Source organism: Cavia porcellus, unplaced genomic scaffold, assembly GCF_034190915.1.
Source record: "Cavia porcellus strain 051 isolate PalLab524CR breed Dunkin Hartley unplaced genomic scaffold, mCavPor4.1 scaffold_3, whole genome shotgun sequence".
In the NCBI taxonomy this organism is placed as follows: Eukaryota; Metazoa; Chordata; class Mammalia; order Rodentia; family Caviidae; genus Cavia; species Cavia porcellus.
In genome coordinates this window covers 24,576,078-24,595,497 of record NW_026947486.1, presented here as the reverse complement: position 1 = coordinate 24,595,497, position 19,420 = coordinate 24,576,078, and the positions used below count along the sequence as shown (strand labels likewise).

At 44.6% G+C, this 19,420-nt stretch overlaps 1 protein-coding gene across 3 annotated transcripts in view; it reads left to right on the top strand.

The window, feature by feature from the left end:
- The window catches only part of Iqsec2 (IQ motif and Sec7 domain ArfGEF 2), an 87,054-nt gene extending 68,186 nt beyond the window's left edge, over positions 1-18,868 (top strand). For 2 of the 3 annotated variants that reach the window (XM_063245909.1, XM_063245910.1), the window contains 8 exons: positions 403-569; positions 5,114-5,253; positions 6,019-6,144; positions 12,482-12,581; positions 13,510-13,671; positions 15,274-15,447; positions 15,926-15,975; positions 16,574-18,868. In XM_063245909.1, coding sequence (XP_063101979.1) covers positions 403-569; positions 5,114-5,253; positions 6,019-6,144; positions 12,482-12,581; positions 13,510-13,671; positions 15,274-15,447; positions 15,926-15,975; positions 16,574-17,539 — 1,885 coding nt within the window. In that variant the 3' untranslated portion in view covers positions 17,540-18,868. The remainder of the gene's footprint in view (positions 1-402; positions 570-5,113; positions 5,254-6,018; positions 6,145-12,481; positions 12,582-13,509; positions 13,672-15,273; positions 15,448-15,925; positions 15,976-16,573) is intronic. The other variant, XM_063245911.1, reaches the window with a different exon arrangement.
- The last annotated feature ends 552 nt before the right edge of the window (positions 18,869-19,420 follow it).

Below are 19,420 nucleotides of genomic sequence, written 5' to 3'. Positions count from 1 at the left end.
CTTGAGGACCTGGATTTGAGTCCCAGCACCAATGAGGGAAAGAGACAGAGAGAGAGAGAGAGAGAGAGAGAGAGAGAGAGAGAGAAAGAGGGTAAGAAGAAGAAGGAAGAGAGGAGGAGGAGAAGGAAGAGGAAGAAAAAGAAGAAGAAGAAGAAGAATAGTTACTTTGTGATAGGATTGTGATAGGATTGAGACAAAATTTATTTAAATCCCCTGGGAAGTCTCCATTAAAGGTAAGGCTGATTTTTACTTGCTTGTCTTGGAGAAACTCAAGAGAATAGACCCAGAGAACTAAGGGAATAGTTCTAAGAAAAAAGGAATGGTGGTGCCAGGCTGGGTAGATGGTGGGTAGGCAGAAATTGCTGGTGCCTGAATCTGTCCTTGGCTGCTCCTGTCTTGCAGCCAGCGGTATTGTGTCTGCAATCCAGCCCTGGTTCGCCAGTTCCGGAACCCAGACACCATCTTCATTCTTGCTTTTGCCATCATCCTTCTCAATACTGACATGTACAGTCCCAGTGTTAAGGCTGAACGCAAGATGAAACTAGATGACTTCATCAAGAACCTGAGAGGTGAGGTGACCAGAGTTTTCCTGCTCTTAACATGGGAAAGGAAAAATGCATAGGGTGAAGAAGTGGGGAAAAATGAGGGAGATACCTGCTGTTTTTGGAAGTTAACTGTGGTGGTGTTACTTTCTGCCAATTCTGGATTTTTCCAGGGCATTCATCTATTAATAGACTCAAATAGTCAATTGCTGGATTGAGGGTGCAGCTCAGTGGTAGAACCCTTGCATATAATGTGCAAGGACCTGGCTTTGATCCCCAGAGCTACACACACACACACACACACACACACACACACACACACACACACACAGTGTACTCATACCCAGACTATTGAAGTTCTTCTTTGGATGAAGCTTGTCAGTTTTGGGGTTATAGCAATGAACATGATAGATAAAAAGTTTGGTTCTTCACTCAGTCATTTATTTGTCTATTCTTTGCCTCCTCTTTCCTCATCTTCCTATTTATGCTCATAAAGACTAATTATTTTAGCTACCCTTTCTACCATACATGTATTGATTTATTCATTCAGTCAAGCAACTAGCCATCTAGTGAATACTTTCAAGTATTTAATGTGTGCCAGGTTCCATAATGGGTGCCAATAACAATGGAGGGTTCTGCCATAGTCCCTGCTCTGAGAGAGCTCCCCATATGTGGGAGAGACGGGCTGTAGTACCTATCTAACCAACAAGACAGAGCAAACAATAATGTCAGAGAGGCCAACATGCAGTCAGAGCTCAAAAGAAGAGTCCAAATCCAACTGGCTTCCTGCAGGATTTTATGTTAAGGGAAGCCCTGAAGGCATGGATAAGGTTTATAAAAATAGGGGAGGTTTGTCTAGCAGGAAGGACAACAAAGGCACAGGGAAGAAAATAAAGTTGCTTAGAGGACAGTGAAGATAGGGTAGATGATTGTTTGGGAAGGTCAGATGAAACCACTTTGTGAGGGCCTTGAATGATAGATGAAAGATGTCATTTGTTTTTGTTTTCTTGGTTTTATCGTATGGATATTAAGCTCTGTCTTTCACCAAAGAGCAACCTACTAAAAAAAAGACACAGATGTTAAGATTATTTCTATGGAAATGAAAGAGGGAAGTAGATTAAAAGAGAAAACAAAACCCAAACAAGACAAGTTTGCTGATCATCAGGCGTATACAACTGACAGGCTTTAAATTCTCTGCAGCTAAGGTAAAAAACGTGGTGAGGAATGATGTTCCGTAGCACCTGTCCAAGGAGGTGTGGCATTTTTAAAGGAGACATCTTTATCCCTAACAAAAGGTTTAGAGGATAAGGAGTAGAGAATGGGGATAGACTTGGGAAGAGAGAGTTAGATCAGAGGCCATCTGGAGCTGTCACCAAGAATACTGCCATTATTCACTCATCTACCCCCACAACATTGTCTCTCTGTATGTGTATACATTTGGCCATCTATTTCTGTGGGTTCCACATCTGTGAATTCTACCAACCACAGATAAAAGCTATTCAAAAATAATTTCATCCATACAAAACATGTACAGACTTTTCTTGTCATTATTTCCTAAAAGATAAAGTGTAACAACTACTTACATAATATTTACATTGTATCAGGTGTTAAGTCAAATAGACATGATTTAAAATATATGGAGAGGGGCTGGGGATTTAGCTCAGTGGCATAAGTGCCTGCCTTACAAGCAGGCAGTCGTGAGTTTGATCCCTGGTACCAATAAAAATGAAAATACATATATATATATATGGAGAATGTGTGTAAATTTCACACAAATACTGCAGCATTTTATAGAAGGAACTTGAAAAACTTCAGATTTTGGTATTGATGGGGTTCTGGAACTAATTTTCCATGGATATGGAAGGACCAGTGTGTGGGGGTGGGGTGGATGGGTGTAGGTGTTCCACCTCTCTGATTATTGAAGCAAATAATAAGCAAATAAAGGAGTGAAAGTAATATATACTCATTTAAGAAACTTTGGGGTCTAGGAATATTGTTCAGTGGGAGACTGCATGCTTAGCATGTATGAGGCCCTGGGGTTGATCCCTGGTATTGCCAAAATTTTTTTGAAAAATATTAGCTAAGTGTGGCAGCACATACCTGTAATCCTAATACTCAAGAAGTTGAGGTAGGAGTATTGCTATGAGCAACAAGGCCAGTCTGAACTACATAGTGAGACCCTGTCTCAAATAAATAAATAAACAAATAAATAAATAAATAGAAGTAGAAGAAACATAGAACATTTATTTTAATTAAACCCAAATTCTACCCCCTAGAGGCAAACATGCTTAGTACATTAAGTCCCTGATTTACTAATACATTGGACTTTCTAACCTTCACAGATATGAACAGACGTCACATTAGAAAGATTCGGAGAGGTGAACAAATCACTGAAGTAGCTCATGTTTCTGCCTGATATTGTCACAGTTGTGCTGCTGTGTACTTACTGTATAGTGTGATAGTGTATAGTAGTACAGTTTAGTCAGGGACTTACTGTATTTATGTGGGGCTTTTTTATGCTTTTTGTATATTTGTGTCAAAGGTGTATAAGACTTTCTTGTCAGACATGTGAATGAATCTAACTTATGAACGTTCTCCCCAAATGGAATTTGTTTGTAAGTCGGGGACTTAACTGTATTTGGATGTACTCTAGTTTTTTTTTTCCTATCCATATGTAGCTTTTTTTTATTTAAAGAGAAAAAAGGAAAGGGCATGAAAAAACAAAGCAGTAAAAGGGTACAAGTAATAGAGAATTTCAAGAAAAAAATGTATACAGTAAGAAATCACCAGTTAATAGGTTACATATTATTTTCCCAGAAACAGTTGTCCAAATTACAAAATTAAAGCATATAAAGTGGACATTCATACAGTGACATTGTAGACAGTTCCGTTCAATGATCCAACAAAAGCTCAGTAATATGGTTTTCCATCCTACACACTTGAACATACCTGTGGTTATATCCCTTAGTCCACTTTCCTTTCCTCTCTTTTTTACAATAGCAATTAGACTTTTTGAGTTTTATTACTCCCACGGTTCTTATTACTTTTTTTGAAGAGAATAAAACCAAATGTGACTAAGCAAAACAGAGTCGGGGCTGGGGATTTAGCTCAGCGCATAAGCACCTGCCTTGCAAGCAGGTGGTCGTGAGTTTGATTCCTGGTACTGATAAAAAAGAAAAAGACAAAACAAAAGAGCAAAACAGAGTCAGAACAGAAGGGTGGGCATAGTACATGATACAAAAAATAGAATACCAGGTGATCAAAAGTGGTTACCATTGTGCCTCTTGCTGTTTTTAAACTGAGTTGTCTATATCATCAGGTATAATAGAATTCATCAAAACAGTACAGAACAAGGCCAATAAAACCAACACTGGAGACCTTACAGGACTTCAAAAAAAGGATAATAGTCAAACCATAATGGGCATCATAGTATATCTTATTACCTTCAAAGTGGTTGCCTATACCCTCAAACTTGATACTAGCAAACAAAATAGAATATAGAATAATCAGACAGAACAAGATGGGGAGAGCAATACTGGGGTTCAAATCAGGTTAATAGGAAAACCAAGCAAGCTACTATATTATGTCCTGCTATTTTTTAATTTAGTTTTCCCTTAATTAAAAAAATGAGAGAAAATAGATTAATTTAAGAAAAAGGGGGGAGATTGAGATAAGAGAGGACATTGTAACAGAACAACACAGGTCAAAACCGAACAATTCAAGTGTCATTGTGTTTCACCACCTGATAATCTAACATAATAGTAGTCGCCATAGTGCCTCTCCTTGAATTATTTGAGTGTAACTTCATATGCTATAACATCAAGCATATCAAGACAGTGTGAAGCCATTCAAGAGAATGCAAGAATTACAGGGTATTTAGCATATGTAGCTTTTTATAGTTACAATCATGCTATACATATAACTTACCTTTTTTCACTTAACTTGCTACAAGAATTTTCTCATGTTATTGAAATATTTTTGTAAGCATCAAGTTTTTATTAGCTATGTAACATTTTATTAAGCAGAGGTGTTATCCTTTACCTGTTTCTCTATTTTTAGAACTTAGGTTGTTTCAGAGTTTTCCTATAAATAGGACTTAATGAACATTCTTGAATATATTTCTTATGCATATTTCCGAGTAATATCTCAGATTCCTAGAAGGGGAATCACTGGGTCTGAACATTTAGGCCAAATCACCTTGTAAACTATTTATGTTACTATACATGACCAGTTCCCCATACTCTTATTAACTCTGGACATGATTTGAAACTATTTTTGCTAATTAAAAAGGCAAAAAATAGTATGTGTTTTAATTACAGTATGTTCTCAGGTATTTAGACAAAATCTCTATCATGGAGAAGAAAGCACCTAACTGCTTTGTTGAAGAGCAATTGCTGTGTGCTGATCCTGGACAAGGGACCAGGGGTGCTTGCTCACTGATTGTTAATCCTGACTATAATCATGCCATGGGGTGGAATATCTCTAGGTGTAGAGTACTATAAAGAATCCCTACCATCTGCTCCCAATGTTTATAGAACATATCCCTGTGTTACTCCCCACTCTCCATGCAGGAGTTGACAATGGTGAAGACATCCCCCGAGACCTTCTGGTCGGCATCTACCAGCGCATCCAGGGGCGTGAACTGAGAACCAATGATGACCATGTGTCCCAGGTGCAGGCCGTGGAGCGCATGATTGTTGGCAAAAAACCAGTAAGTGCCTTGAGAGGTTGCACAGAGAACCTGGGTTCTGGTCTGCCTTCAACACTGAATGCTAGGTCACTGCCCATCTCTGAACCCCAGGTTCCCATTACCTACAACATGGGATAGGTAATAATGGTTTCCTCAGGAAGTCATGGCACAGATTATGTGAGACACCTCATATGAATGAGTCTAGCATATTGCAAGGTGCATAGAAGGTGCTGTATATACATTAACATCCTTCCCACCTATGATTTTGCCTACCTATCCCAAGTGAGCTACAAAATTAATGTTAACTAGGACACAAATGAGAATATACTTCGGTCAGCAAACATTCATATAAAACCTTTCCAGTGAGCCAAGAATTTCACTGGGCATCAGAGACATAGACATCAGACATGGTCTCTGTCCTTGGAGCCACTCAGAGTCCAAAGGGGTTGCCAAATAGAGACAAAAATACTTCTGCATTATGTGCTAGTTTAGGGGAGCAGAAAGGAGGGAGAGGCTATTTTAAATCTAGGGGAATCAAGGAAGGTTTCTTTGGAACTGGAATTTGAAGGATGGGTCAAAGGCAGCCAGGGGGAGTCGGGCAGGAAAGGCTTACAGGCAGAGGATGCTACAGGGTCAAAGGTAAGCCTTAGTTGCTTAGTTGCTTTGTGTCAGAGTGATACATACATATCATGGGTATACTTCCTCGTGTAGTTGAATATTAAGGTGCCAGACACCTGAAGCTAATTTGTGGTCCTTGTTGACACCTGTTTCTGCCTTCCTGTCCAGGTCCTATCTCTTCCTCACCGCCGACTGGTTTGCTGTTGCCAGCTCTATGAGGTGCCAGATCCAAACCGTCCCCAGAGGATAGGGCTGCATCAACGGGAGGTCTTCCTCTTCAACGATCTCCTTGTGGTATGGACAGTGTATGAGAGATGGGAGGGAGATGCCCAAGCTGGCTGCTGGGTCTGTGGTGAACCATGTGGACACTGGTGTGTGGAGTGACAGGTGATGTGTTCTGCTGTCCCATCCTTCCCTGCCTCGCCTTTTCCTCATGGATCCATTTAGAGGTTCTCAAAACCACAAAATATCAGAGATTGTGAGGGTCAGGGGATATGCAGACATGCAGTTTTTAAAGTGGTAGGCAATGGCCTTGTCCACTTCAGTAGCCTGGAGGGTTGAATGGAAAAAGGTGACCTATGAGCTAGCGTCTGAAACAGTGCAGTGGTCCTGATGTTAGAATGCATATCTTTTTTTGGTACCAGAAACTCACAACCTCGACTGGCAGGCACTTAGGCCACTGAGCTAAAACCCTGGCCCAGAAAGTAATTCTTTTTTTAAATTTTTTTTTAAAGAGGGTAAAATTAACAGAACAAAACAGATCATAAGCAAACAATTTTAAGAAACACTGATTTCAAAGCAAGTCCACTGGAGAGCTTCACTGTCTATCATATTGTCTCTCATTTTCTTCCAAATAGTTGTCCCCATCTTCACACACAGTGAATACATACTGAAGATTATATAGAACTAATCTAATCAGAACAGGATGATGAAGGCTTTTTAGGACTTCAAGAACAGACATTAGGAAAGTCAACAGTGGCTGCCATAATGTCTCTCGTTCTCTTCGAAGTAGCTCTCCATATCTTTACGTATGCTGAAATTAAATGTAAGAGACTAGAGTAATATCTCTCTGAACAGTGAATAATAGTATTGCTAGATTTTATATCATAATGCTACAGAATTAGCACTGCGTATCTTAGTGTCTCTTCTTTAGAGTATCTGTTCATATCATCGTGCATTGTATAATCTGTTCCCGTAAACTGTTAAGAAATTCTCCACATGTGTGAATCTCTACATGTATATCTATCCTTTATTATAAGGAAAAACAGATCAAAACAAGACAACAAAACAAATTCCTAGAAAAACATGAAACCAAAAAGATATATAAAACCACAATATTAGGTGATCTACAGTAGTCACTATGCTGTCTCTTGTTATTTTCAATAGAATTGTCAACATCATGAGACATAATATAATTCAGCATAGCATTACATAGCAATTTTAATAAAAACACAACATTGGAGACATTGTAGGACTTCAAAAGCAGTTAATAATCAAACCAGAATGAGTATCTTATTACATCTTGTCATCTTCAGAGTAGTTGCCTCAGCTCTTAGACTTGATACTGCCAAGCATACCAAATTCGAATAAAATCAGTCAAGGTAAAACAGTGGTCTAACAAACTAAATTCAAATAAGATCATAGTAAGACAATGTAAGTAATACAGGGCTTCAGTTTAAGTTAATAGGGAATCAAGGATATTTACCATAGTATATCCTGCTATTTTGGAGATAGCTATCTGTGCCCTCAAATCTAGTATGAGTAGATAGACCAGAACAAAATAAAATCAAACTAAACAGAATGATAAGACTAATGTGGCTTTTAAATCCTGATACACTATTTACAATATCCTCTACCTTCCTTTTTTGAACAATTCCTCCCCTTTCCCTTTCTCAGGGTGCTTTGTATATTTTGGGTCCCACTAACGCCTTTAGTTTTTAGATTAGGGGGGCCACCCGTTATCTATCCAGGTGGTGCTGAACGTTTTTACCCCTGACCTTGATCTTGTATTTCTTTACCTACTAAAGCCTCAAGGTTTTCCTTCCCTCTAGCTGTGTAGTTCTACACTGCACAAAAGTGTCGTAACTTTCCAACCTATCTGCAGCTGCTGAACGAGTTGTCCCTATTTCTCTCTGGTTCCCTGTCACATAGAGCATCGTTTTCTCATCTTTGACTTTCAGTTTATTAACCCTCTTTTGGGTTGAATATATTTCCTATTCAGAGCATCTTGATGGATCCTGCCTCCTAATCTACTTTGCCTGTGTTTCTTTTTGTTAGTGTATTAAGGCTATCTATATTAGAGATTATAGCCCACCTTCTCTGCCTCATCTCTGCTTTTCTATTTTTCTGCTATTATTTGTCCACTTTTCTCCTTCATTCCACTATCTGCCATGTTCATTCAGGCCTCTCTGCCACTGTTGCTGGAATCCTGGTGATTTTTTTCTATCTCTCTAGAATGTCCTTCAGTATTTTTTGTAGGGTTGGATTGGTGGTCATGAACTCCCATAGTTCCTCCTTGTCTTGGAAACATCTTGTTTCTCCATTAATTTTGAGAGAGAGTTTCTCAGGGCACATCAATCTGGGTTAAAGGTTATTTTCTTTCAGGGCTTGGACTACTTCACTCCAGGCTCTTTTTGATTTGATAGTTTATATTGAGAAGTCTGTCATCATTTTGATGGATTTTCCTTTATAGGTAATCTGCTTCTTTTCTCTGATTTTAATATTCTGTTCTTGTGGTGGATTTCTGGGATCTTGATTATTATATGTCTGGGTGTAGATCTGCTTTGTTTATAGTTGGTTTGAGTTCTTTTTTTTTTTTTTTTTTTTTTTTTTGTCTTTTTCCTCTTTATCGGTACCAGGGATCAAACTCACGACTCCCTGCTTGCAAGGCAGGCGCTTATGCCACTGAGCTAAATCCCCAGCCCCCATGGCTTGAGTTCTGTATGCCTCATTTATCTGGATATAATTTCTTTTTCCTATGTTTGGCAAGTTTTCCTTAATTATTTCTGTGAATAGCCTTTGTAATTCATTTGTGGTTAGTTCTTCGCTCACATTTTTTATTCTTTTTTTTTTTTTAATCGGTACCAGGGATTGAACTCATGGCTGCCTGCTTGCAAGGCAGGCGCTTATGCCACTGAGCTAACTCCCCAGCTCCACATTTTTTATTCTTAAGTTACAGATCCTTCTGTTGTCTTCTAGCCTTTGTATTGTTACTTCCTGGTTCTTTGTTATTTTTAAGAGGTCTTTTCTTTCATGATCACACATTACAAATCTATCTTCAAATTTTGAAAGGCTAACTTTAGTTTCTGTCAAGCATTTTGCCAGCTTTCAATGGAGTTTTTAATTTCCTGGTAATCTCTTTCGATCTGTTTCATGTTTTCTGGATTTGGTTTATATTCTTCACCAAAGGATTCTCTTGTTTTTCTGGGCTCCTCCATTCTTCCATCTGTGTCTTCTTGAGAGGGGCTTAGCATTTTTTTTATTAATCTTTTTATATCTTGCCTCACTTAGATTATAATTTCAGTTTTAAGTTTGTCTATGAGGTCATGAAGGTATTTCTTTATGTCCGCTGATGTTGTGACCAATAATGCATGGTTGCTGCACTGGATCGCTTCTGTATTTACCTCTCCTGGACTTATTTTCCAAGAGTCAGTGGCTGGAGGCTTTTTCTTATTTCTTTCTCTTGTCATGTTTCTGGTTTCTTTCAGACAGGTGTATGGTAGGGGTCTCAGGCCCTCTCTGTATTGCTTACAGTTTTTTTAAAGCGTGCTGGCTGGAGGCTTGCTACCTTCTCCAATTTGCTGTTATCTGAGTGCACGCAGGGACTGTGGTCTGGCCTCTCTTCTCTAGCCAGTCAACTGGCAATTGCCTTTAGCATGTTAGTCTGTCCTGTGGCCGCTGTCACATGGTTGGGACAGCTTCGTCCCTGGCTGGTGGGTCCCAACCAGGGGTGTGACTCAGCCCAAGCAGGTCCCACCATTCCTCTCTGGGCCAGGGGTGGCTGACTGATGCCACTGTGGTTCCTGGTTCAGGCCTGTCCTGCCCAACTCTACTATGTCCTCCAGCTGGCCACACCCACCGTGGGACCCAATTTCCAGCTCTCACCACGAATTAATGCAGTTTCCATCTGGCTCCACTCTACGCTGCGCCACGTCCTCCCGCCAAGTGACCTGGACTCACCAACTCCTGATTTTGGCAGCTGTGGCTTCAGTGCGACCATGAATCGTCCCACTCCATGGCAGGCCCAGCACAATGTGGGACCAGTCCCAGTGAGCGCATCTGGTTCCAGCCTTTCATCCACATTTTTCTTTTCTTTCTTTCTTTTTCTTTTTCCTCAGTTTCTTCCTGGTGTGAGACTCCCTCTACTTTCTTCTGGTCTTCTCCATGTTGTTAAATTCTAGCATCTGAGTTGTTTTTCTCAGAGAGGCTCTCTGCCATGCTGCCTATCAAGCCACCATCTTTAGAACTCAGAAGTGATTCTTAAAAGCAAGCCTATCATCAGTACAAAGATGTTCATCTTTTAGGGATGATACTTTTAGGGCTGTAGATTAGAAGGTACTTTTAGCATCTCTTGGGTAAAAATCACCTTCCTAGAAAGCTTATCTGAGTGCTAGAATTGGTGTTCCTGTGAGTTTCCTTCAACAATCATCACTTGACCTATGGGGCTCACAAAATTAAGTTGTTCTACCTTTGCTCCAAGATAGCTCTTCAGAAATTTGAGGACAGTGATTCTGACCATCCTTGGCCTTCTCTTCTTGAGGTCAGGTTTTTCAGTCTCAGCCTTGTTGACATTTGGAGAGAGACAGTTCTTGGGGAGGGGGCTGTCTTGTGCATTGTAGAATATTTAGCAAGACCTTGCTCTCTACATGTTAGATGTCAGTAGCATCCCTCAAAGCAAAACCGTGTTCTCCAATAAAAAGTAAAAACAGAAGGGAGAGAAGGAGAAAGGAGGAAAGGGAGAGAGAAGGAGGGAAAAAGTGACAGAGAGAGAGAGAGACAGAAAGAGAGCGAGACAGAGAGACAGACAGACCTAGACACACAGAGAGAAGAATCTTTTCCAAACCAGTGCTCAATGATGCCCTCTGGGAGCAAACTGTCCCCAATTGAGAATCCTTGCTTTAGACAAAGCACCTTTAATATTCTCTCTGAGTCTTGATTTCCTGCTATCTGAAATATGGTTGTCATGAGAATAAAATAAGAGTTCATATGTGGAATGGCCTTATCTGGAGGCATGCTTGGTCCACACATGTTTTGAGTCAATATTAGCCACCCTTCATGTAGTAACACCTGTGTTTGTGTGACACCATGCTAGCTGTTAGGTGCCCTGAAATGAATCAGACTCAGTTCCTGTTCCAAGGGAGATCACAGTCCAGAAAACCCAAAGATGCTTTGCAACACTGCCCTATAACAGCACTGAAATTAAAACAGTTGCTGAGAGAAATGGAGAGGGAGAGGGAGAGGGAGAGAGAGAGAGAGAGAGAGAGAGAGAGAGAGAGAGAGAGAGACAAAGAGAGAGAGACTGAGACTGACTGGGTATTGAACCCAGGGTCTCACACATGCTAATCAAATATTCTGCCACTGAGCTACATCTCCAGCCCTCTTTAAGATTTTATTTTGAAATAAGGTCTCACTAAGTTGCCCAGGCTGGCCTCAAACTTGCAATTTGCAATCTTCCCACTTCAGCCTCCTGAGTGGCTGGGATTATAGGTTTGCACCACCACATCAAGCAAAAAAGTTGCTTTTAAGCGACACTTTCAAGTGATTAGAGTGTAGATCAGTGGTAGAGTACTTGCTTAATGTACGTAAGGTTCACTCCCAACATAGAAGGAGAAAACAAAGCCACTTGCAGACTGTCTGAACCTGTTAGTGGAAATCCCAGAGTGCCCAACCACTTACTGAGGATCTAGGTTTTTAAGAGAAAGACTTGTTAACCCTTCTATAGGCAGGGCAGAGATTCCCATTATGTGCTGGCTCTAGAGGGTGGAGGCTGGCTAGGCAAGAGAACCTGAAAACCAGACTCTTGCCCTCTAAGTCAGCAGGGGGCGATCACTCGCTAGAGGACTACCCTTAAAGCCTGACAAGAATAAGGTCCAGACCAAGCATTATAGCAGCTCAGAAAAAAAATAATAATTCTGTGAGCCAGGCATGGAGGTGCACACCTGCAATCCCAGCTACTATGGAAGCTGAAGCAGGAGGATTGAAAGTTTGAGGCCACCCTGGACAACTTAAGAAGACCTTGTCTCAAAATAAAAAAGGATTGGGGATGTAGCTTAGGGCAAAGGCTCTGGGATCAATCCCCAGTATCACAGAAAGGCAAATCAAAACAAAAATCTATGTGTTAGGTGTTAGAATAGGCTTTCTGGAGGGAGCAGCCATTAGTTACTTCCTGTAAAAATTGCAAATGCTTGTTGTATTTTGCCACAACATTAGGAACTTGCATTTTCTCTTATATTTTCCTTTCTGTTCCTCAAGCTTCAGTTCTCTCCTACTTGTGGTAATGTGTGTTTGTGTGTATATGTCTGTTAGTAGGGGTGGGAGGATGATCATTATGATGATTATTAGAAATAAGTACCACATGGAAATCCCCCACCCCAAACCCTGCTCTCTTGTCTTTTTCCCACCCCTGCCAAAGGTCACCAAAATTTTCCAGAAGAAGAAGATCTTGGTGACATACAGCTTCCGTCAGTCCTTTCCCCTGGTGGAAATGCACATGCAGCTCTTCCAGAATTCATGTGAGTCTCTTGTTGGACCCCAGCATTTCAAGAGTCCATGCCATGACCCCATACTCTTCCTTCATCCATACCAACCCCCAGGTTTTAAGTCCTTTACAACTGGCTAAGGTCTCCAATGTACCTACTTGGTCCTGGGATGAAGAACAGGCAAAAGTGTAGTGTGACTCTGGTCTGGCCATTGGAGAGCAGGGAACCACAGTGTATGAACTGGTGAGCTGAAGAGCTGGTGATCATGTACTTTGAAGGACTGAACTGAGAGGAGCATGGTCAAGTGGCATTTGGGAGAGCAGAATCATTATGAGTAAAGGCACAAAGGAAATTATTTCCAGGAAATCACAGAATTCAGTTTGTCTTTTTATCCCAGAATGTAAAGAAACAAAGGACCACAACTACCAGGAGTTTGGAGACCATGGGGAGCTACTGAAGATGCTTGAGCAGAGAAAAGGCATGTTAGAGTTTGATATTAGAGAAATTATTTCCAGGCTGGAAACAGTGGCACACACTTGTAATCCCAGCACTCAGAAAGCTGAGGCAGGAGGATCACTTGAGCCCAGTAAGTTAAGAGCAGCCTGGGCAATATAACAAGATTCTGTCTCACAAGAAACAAGAGAACAGGGGCTGGGGATTTAGCTCAGCGGCATAAGTGCCTGCCTTGGAAGCAGGCAGTCCTGAGTTCGATCCCCAGTACTGGTAAAAACGAAAAAGACAAAAAAAAAGAGAGAACAACAAAATCCACAAAAAAAAAACCCTGGAAATAATTTCCCAACTGAGCCACGTTGTTTAGATCCTGACAGAGGCACGCATTTAAAAAAAGAGAGAACAACAAAATCCACAAAAAAAAACCTGAAAATAATTTCCCAACTGAGCCACGTTGTTTAGATCCTGACAGAAGCACGCATTCTCTCCTGTTTCCTTCCTTTGTTCATAGATTACCAGTTTGGGATCAAGTTGCTGTCTGCAGTACCTGGTGGGGAGCGAAAAGTCCTCATCATCTTCAATGCCCCCAGCCTTCAGGACCGGCTGCGCTTCACGTCTGACCTTCGTGAGTCTATTGCTGAGGTGCAAGAGATGGAGAAGTACCGTGTAGAGTGTGAGTAGTTCAGTCATGTCCATTCCCGTCTCCTGCTACAGTGCCTTGCAGACACACAGAATCCTGCCTTTTGAGAATCTCAGGGTTGAGGGGTTGCCCAACCTTCCTACCCTCATTCCAGGAACTCTTCAATCTTTGCTTGAATACTTCCAATGACAAGAGGCTTATTACCTCTCAATCTCAGATTATTATTATTCCAAGCCCTAAGTGTCTATGCCATGATGCCCACACCTATCCTCCACTTGTGAGCCAATTCTTCCTTCTATTAAAAGGCAGAAGGGAAAAAAGTCAGGATATAAGATGTAAGAGTGTACTTTCAGACCCCAGGTATGCTACTTGTTATTTGGATAAACTGAGTGGAGTGGCCTAAGCCTCAGTATCTTCCTACATGAAACTGGAATAATGAAATCTCCTTCAAAGAGTTTGGAGATTAAATAAGGTAGCCAAAATGTTCTACTGCATACTAGATGTTCAATGAATATCACTCCCTGTCCCGCTCTCTCCCCTTCTCTCCCCACATGTACCTTCCTGCGCTTGAGTTCCTGTTGCTTATCCTCCCAGCCCCCAGGGGTACACCAAGTCATTTTGGTTTTACATAATGAACAATAATGATGACATTTCATTCTTCCTGATGCCCTCCAAGTTTTCTGTTCCCTAAGCTAAGCAGTCAGAGTTAAGTAACAAGGTATTAAGTAGAAAGGTTAAAGAAGAAGAGGGAAGGGGAGGGGAGCGACAGAGACAGAGAGACTGACAGTAGACAGCTCCTTGGTGAGGCCTTCATAGTCCCACTCCTCAACAGGCAAGGTCAAAAGTTTCAGTTCACCATAACCTTGGAGATCCCGGGGAGATGCAGAGCAAGAATTTAATGTATGAAGACAATTAGACAAGCAATCAGACAAAAAATTCCATAAGCTCCACTGAAAGGCAGAGATAAGAGGAGGCTGGGCTCAGAATCAGGCAGATGTACTTCCAGAGTGTCGGCACCACCATTTCTAGCTATATGATGCTAGGCAAGCTCTGGGGCTTCTCAGGTTCTCAGTTTCTTATACTGAACAATGTGAATGATGTTAATAATATGGACTGAGAGGAATCAAGTATGTGTAGTGACCGGCATGCTGAGTGATACATAACAGAGGGTTAAGTTCTTATCAATTTTCTGGGCTTTCCTTCTAGGGGCCCTTCCGTTCTGGAGCAAGGTACTTGAGAACAGAGAAAACGCAAAAGACTGCTCTTCACAGTAGTCTAGAAGGGCATTCTTGTCCTGACTGTGAGCCATCTGCCATGAAGCTCTTTATTGAAGCTCAGGGGTATTGGGGAAATCTGACTGAAAGCAGGCAGAGGAGGGTGGGGAAAATACAAAAGATGAAAAGAGTTGGAAAGTCAAGAGGAAGGAAAGATATAGCAGGAAGAGGTGGTGTGAAATGGCTTGGGCACCAGTGGAGCTTCAGAGATGGAGATGCATTTTGAGGGTCACATGCTGGCAATCCATAGGGCAAAGTGGGAGCCTGCAAGCCATAGGAAAGGAGAAGAAAGGGCCCGTGGAGGGCTGAATCTCACTCTTTTTCCTGACCTTTGTTCTCTGTCTCCCCCACTGCCACCCAGCGGAGCTGGAGAAGCAGAAGGGTATGATGCGGCCTAACACCTCACAACCTGGAGGAGCAAAGGATTCAGTGAATGGGACACTGGCTCGCAGTAGCCTGGAAGACACTTATGGGGCAGGCGATGGGCTCAAACGGGGCGCACTCAGCAGTTCCCTGCGAGACCTCTCTGATGCAGGTAAGTCTTTTGGGCCCCTGCCCTGGCTGAGGAGACATGGAACTGAGTGTCTTCTTGGCCTCCTGTCACTGGCCTCCAGCCTTCCCTTCACCTGTTGTACACACGCACCCTGCCTTCACCAAGAGCCCTGGGTACTGTGCTGAAGGGGGCCTGGTAGCCAGGTCAGAACAGGTGGAGCCCAGGGTATGGGCCAGTGAATGTGAAGTGGGGCCACAATCTCAGCCCCTCTCTCACTGCTCCACCTCTCCTCCTTTCCCTCTTCTGTCTTTCCTGTACTGCCTCTCCTCCTCCATCTTTCCCTCCTCTCTCCTCCTTTTCCACCTCTCCTCCTCCCCACCTCCCCCTCTTCAATGGGGGAAAGGGATAATGGGATGTCTGTCTCTGGGAGGGGCCCAAGCCTGGTGTCCAGCTCTGGAGCCCAGCAGGGTGGGGAGGGGGTTTGCTGCTCTGACGCTAGGCTCCTTGCTTGTGGGTGCAGGGAAGCGGGGGCGGCGTAACAGCGTGGGATCGCTGGACAGCACCATCGAAGTAAGTGCCAGCTCCTGCCCCACTTGTCCTCTGCATGAGCCCTGCCCTGGCCATGGAGCCCCAGAGGAGGAGGGGACCTGTTGCTTCCCTGTCTTCCCTGCTAGGAACTGTGTGGCTGCCTCTCCCAGCCAACCACTCTCTCCATCTGTCCTCAGCTCTGTCTGTCCTCACTCTGCCTGTCTCTCAGTCTGTCTTCCACTTTCCCATGCCTCCTCTCAACCCCAGGGCCAACTCCAAGTAGGGACACCCTTGGACTTGGGCCACAAGAAGCTTTTACCTCCACGTCCTGCTCTTTCACCCTGAGCAAGTTGCTCTGACTCTCTGGGCCTAAGGTTTGCCTGGCCTGCAAATGGGCCTGAGGAAGAGGTCCTACTAATTCTTCCTCTGCTCACTGAGGATCAGCTGAGATAGTGGATGTGACAGCAGAGCTTTGCCAGCTGGGGAGCTTCAGGTTCAAGCACAGGACTGCTATTTGGTTGTCATTATCACTTTGGGGTCCCTGTCTCCGTAGCTCCAGTCCTTAGAGGCAGGGATGGAGTTTAGGGTTGGGGGTTAGGGTATCTAGACTGGCCTGACTTCCCCCCTCCCCCCCTTCCAGGGGTCTGTTATTAGCAGTCCACGCCCTCACCAGAGGATGCCACCTCCACCCCCACCCCCGCCGCCAGAGGAGTACAAGAGCCAGAGGCCAGTCTCCAACTCCTCATCCTTCCTGGGCTCCCTATTTGGAAGCAAGCGGGGCAAAGGGCCCTTCCAGATGCCACCACCGCCAACAGGCCAGGCCTCTGCCTCCTCTTCATCTGCTTCCTCCACCCACCACCACCACCACCACCACCACCATGGTCACAGCCATGGTGGCATGGGGGTGCTGCCTGATGGGCAATCCAAGCTTCAGGCTCTGCATGCCCAGTATTGCCAAGGACCAGGACCAGCCCCACCACCCTACCTCCCACCCCAGCAACCTCCTCTACCCCCACCTCCTCAGCAACCTCCACCCCTGCCCCAGCTGAGTTCCATTCCACCACCACCCGCCTCAGCACCCCCTGTGGGGCCACATCGCCACTTCCATGCCCATGGTCCGGTCCCAGGGCCCCAGCACTATACCTTGGGCCGGCCAGGGAGGGCTCCCAGACGGGGAGCTGGGGGACATCCTCAGTTTGGTCCACATGGCCGCCACCCCCTGCACCAGCCCACATCTCCATTGCCCCTGTACAGTCCTGCCCCCCAGCACCCTCCTGCCCACAAACAGGGCCCCAAGCACTTCATCTTCAGTCACCACCCACAGATGATGCCAGCAGCAGGCGCAACAGGGGGTCCTGGGTCCCGACCACCAGGGAGCTCCTACTCCCACCCCCACCACCCCCAGTCACCATTGTCACCGCACTCACCCATCCCACCCCACCCTTCCTACCCACCCCTACCCCCACCCTCACCTCACACCCCGCACTCACCGTTGCCGCCCACCTCCCCCCATGGCCCGCTGCACGCCTCTGGGCCCTCTGGCACAGCCAACCCACCCAGTGCAAACCCCAAGGCCAAGCCAAGCCGGATCAGCACCGTGGTCTGATGAAAGGAAGCAAGCCAGCTGGGGAACAGGAAGGTCTGGGGAATCTACAGAAGAGGGACCTTGCCCTTCTGTCTTCCTCAGTTTTAAAAAATATATATATACACATAGCAATGTCCTCCTCTCCACTTCTTCCCAGCCTCAGAACTCCTTCAACCTCAGCATTTTGCCATGGGGTTTCCTTCCAGATTCAAGGGCCCTTGCCACTTGCAGCCTTGACTTAAGGGTACTCCAGTGCTGGAGAGTGGTGAGGGCCTTTCAGAGATCCTCATCCTCTTTTTCCTGTCTTCCTTTCCCTTCCTCCCCTTTCCTTGGAGGTCTAGCTCAGGGGCCTCAGACCTCCAGGCCAATGTGAGGTCCCTTGCAGTTCTGGCTGGTGGAGAAGGGCAGGCATCTGGAGCTGTAAGGGTAAAGCTTCCCCAAAGCTCCTCTGGCCATGTGAGACTAGGAGAGAGCTCTGTACAGTTTTGGTCAAACCTCAGCTGGCTTGGCCCTCTCTCTGACCTCAGGGCCCGGCCACACACCTCCATGTGTCTTTCTGCCTGCTGGAGGACACAGACTGTCAATGCACTTAGTGGGTGGGACCCCGCTTGTGCTGGCCCCATATGGGGCAGTGCTTCCTCTCTCGAGCCAGTCTATGCCCTCTCTCCAGTAGGCCCCGGCCCAGACCTCTTCAGCTTCAGGAACTTGCCTCGCCCTGCAATGTTCTTATCCTGATCAAAGTCCAGACAGGTTTGGGGGGGCTCAAGTCTGGGATGAGAAGGGCACTGCCCTCCCTCACCCATATTGCATGCCCCCCCATTCCTTCCACCTCTCCCACCTATCACTGAAGACAATGCACTTTACAGATATTGCCCACACACCTTGCTGGAGCAGGGTACCCAGCATCAGCTCTGGGGAGAGTCTCCCAGAGGGCATCCTGAGCCCAAGATGTCCTTCCTGAGGCAGAGATTGAAGCCATCAGAGCTGGGGCTGGGAGCCAGAATGACCAAGTCTTTCTGTCTGTAATAAGCTCTGCTGCCTCTCCAGCCCTTTTGCAGCCTTGTTTATTTATTATAAATATATTTTTTACAAACCCCAGCTCCTTTTTTTTGCCCTGCGCATCCAGCTCCTTCCTCAGCTCCTGCCTCCCTCTCCTTTTTCCCCTATGGGCTGCAGTACAGACAGACAGACCTGGCTGCACAAAGGGCCAGGAACCCTGGGGCTTGGGGGTTGGGGAGGGTGGTTGTGGGAGGGGCTGTATGGAGAGGAGCTGGGGTTCAGGCATTGTCTTTTTTCCTCCTTGTATATAAGAATGTATATTTGATGCCTCATAAAAGACCTTGTGCTCATCTCCGGCCTCTGCCTCCTACTTATGACCCCAATCCCCACTGTGGAGTCCACGGAGAGAGAGGCTTTAGCCCTGGGGAGGTGATGCACTGATGGTAGAAGTTCAGGCAGTTGGGTGGGTGAGATACTTTGGCGGGGTGGGAGGTAGAGTGAGGGATGTTTTCCTTTCTCATTTCAGACAGTTTGTATGAAAGAGTGGCAAGAGTGTGGGCTTTGTAATTGATCCATTTGACACACTGGGGTTTTTACTTCCTAGGCATGTGACCTCTGGGGAGTTACCCTGAATCTTAATTTCCTCAGTTTACAACTTGAGATGATCAGCCATTGCCACATAGTTATGTTGATTACATGAGGTAATGAATGCCAAGCAGCTAGGATGGAGTAGGTGCTCATCAAGTTAGTTCTCTTGTCTTCCTTTCACAGATTGGATATTTCCATATTTGTGGCCTCTATTCTCATCCTTCCTGTGGCTGGCCTAGTTTTGACTGAAGCCTCTGTCTCCTGCTCTCTATACAATTGTTGACTACATTTCTGTCCTTGGTGGAGGTAGTTACT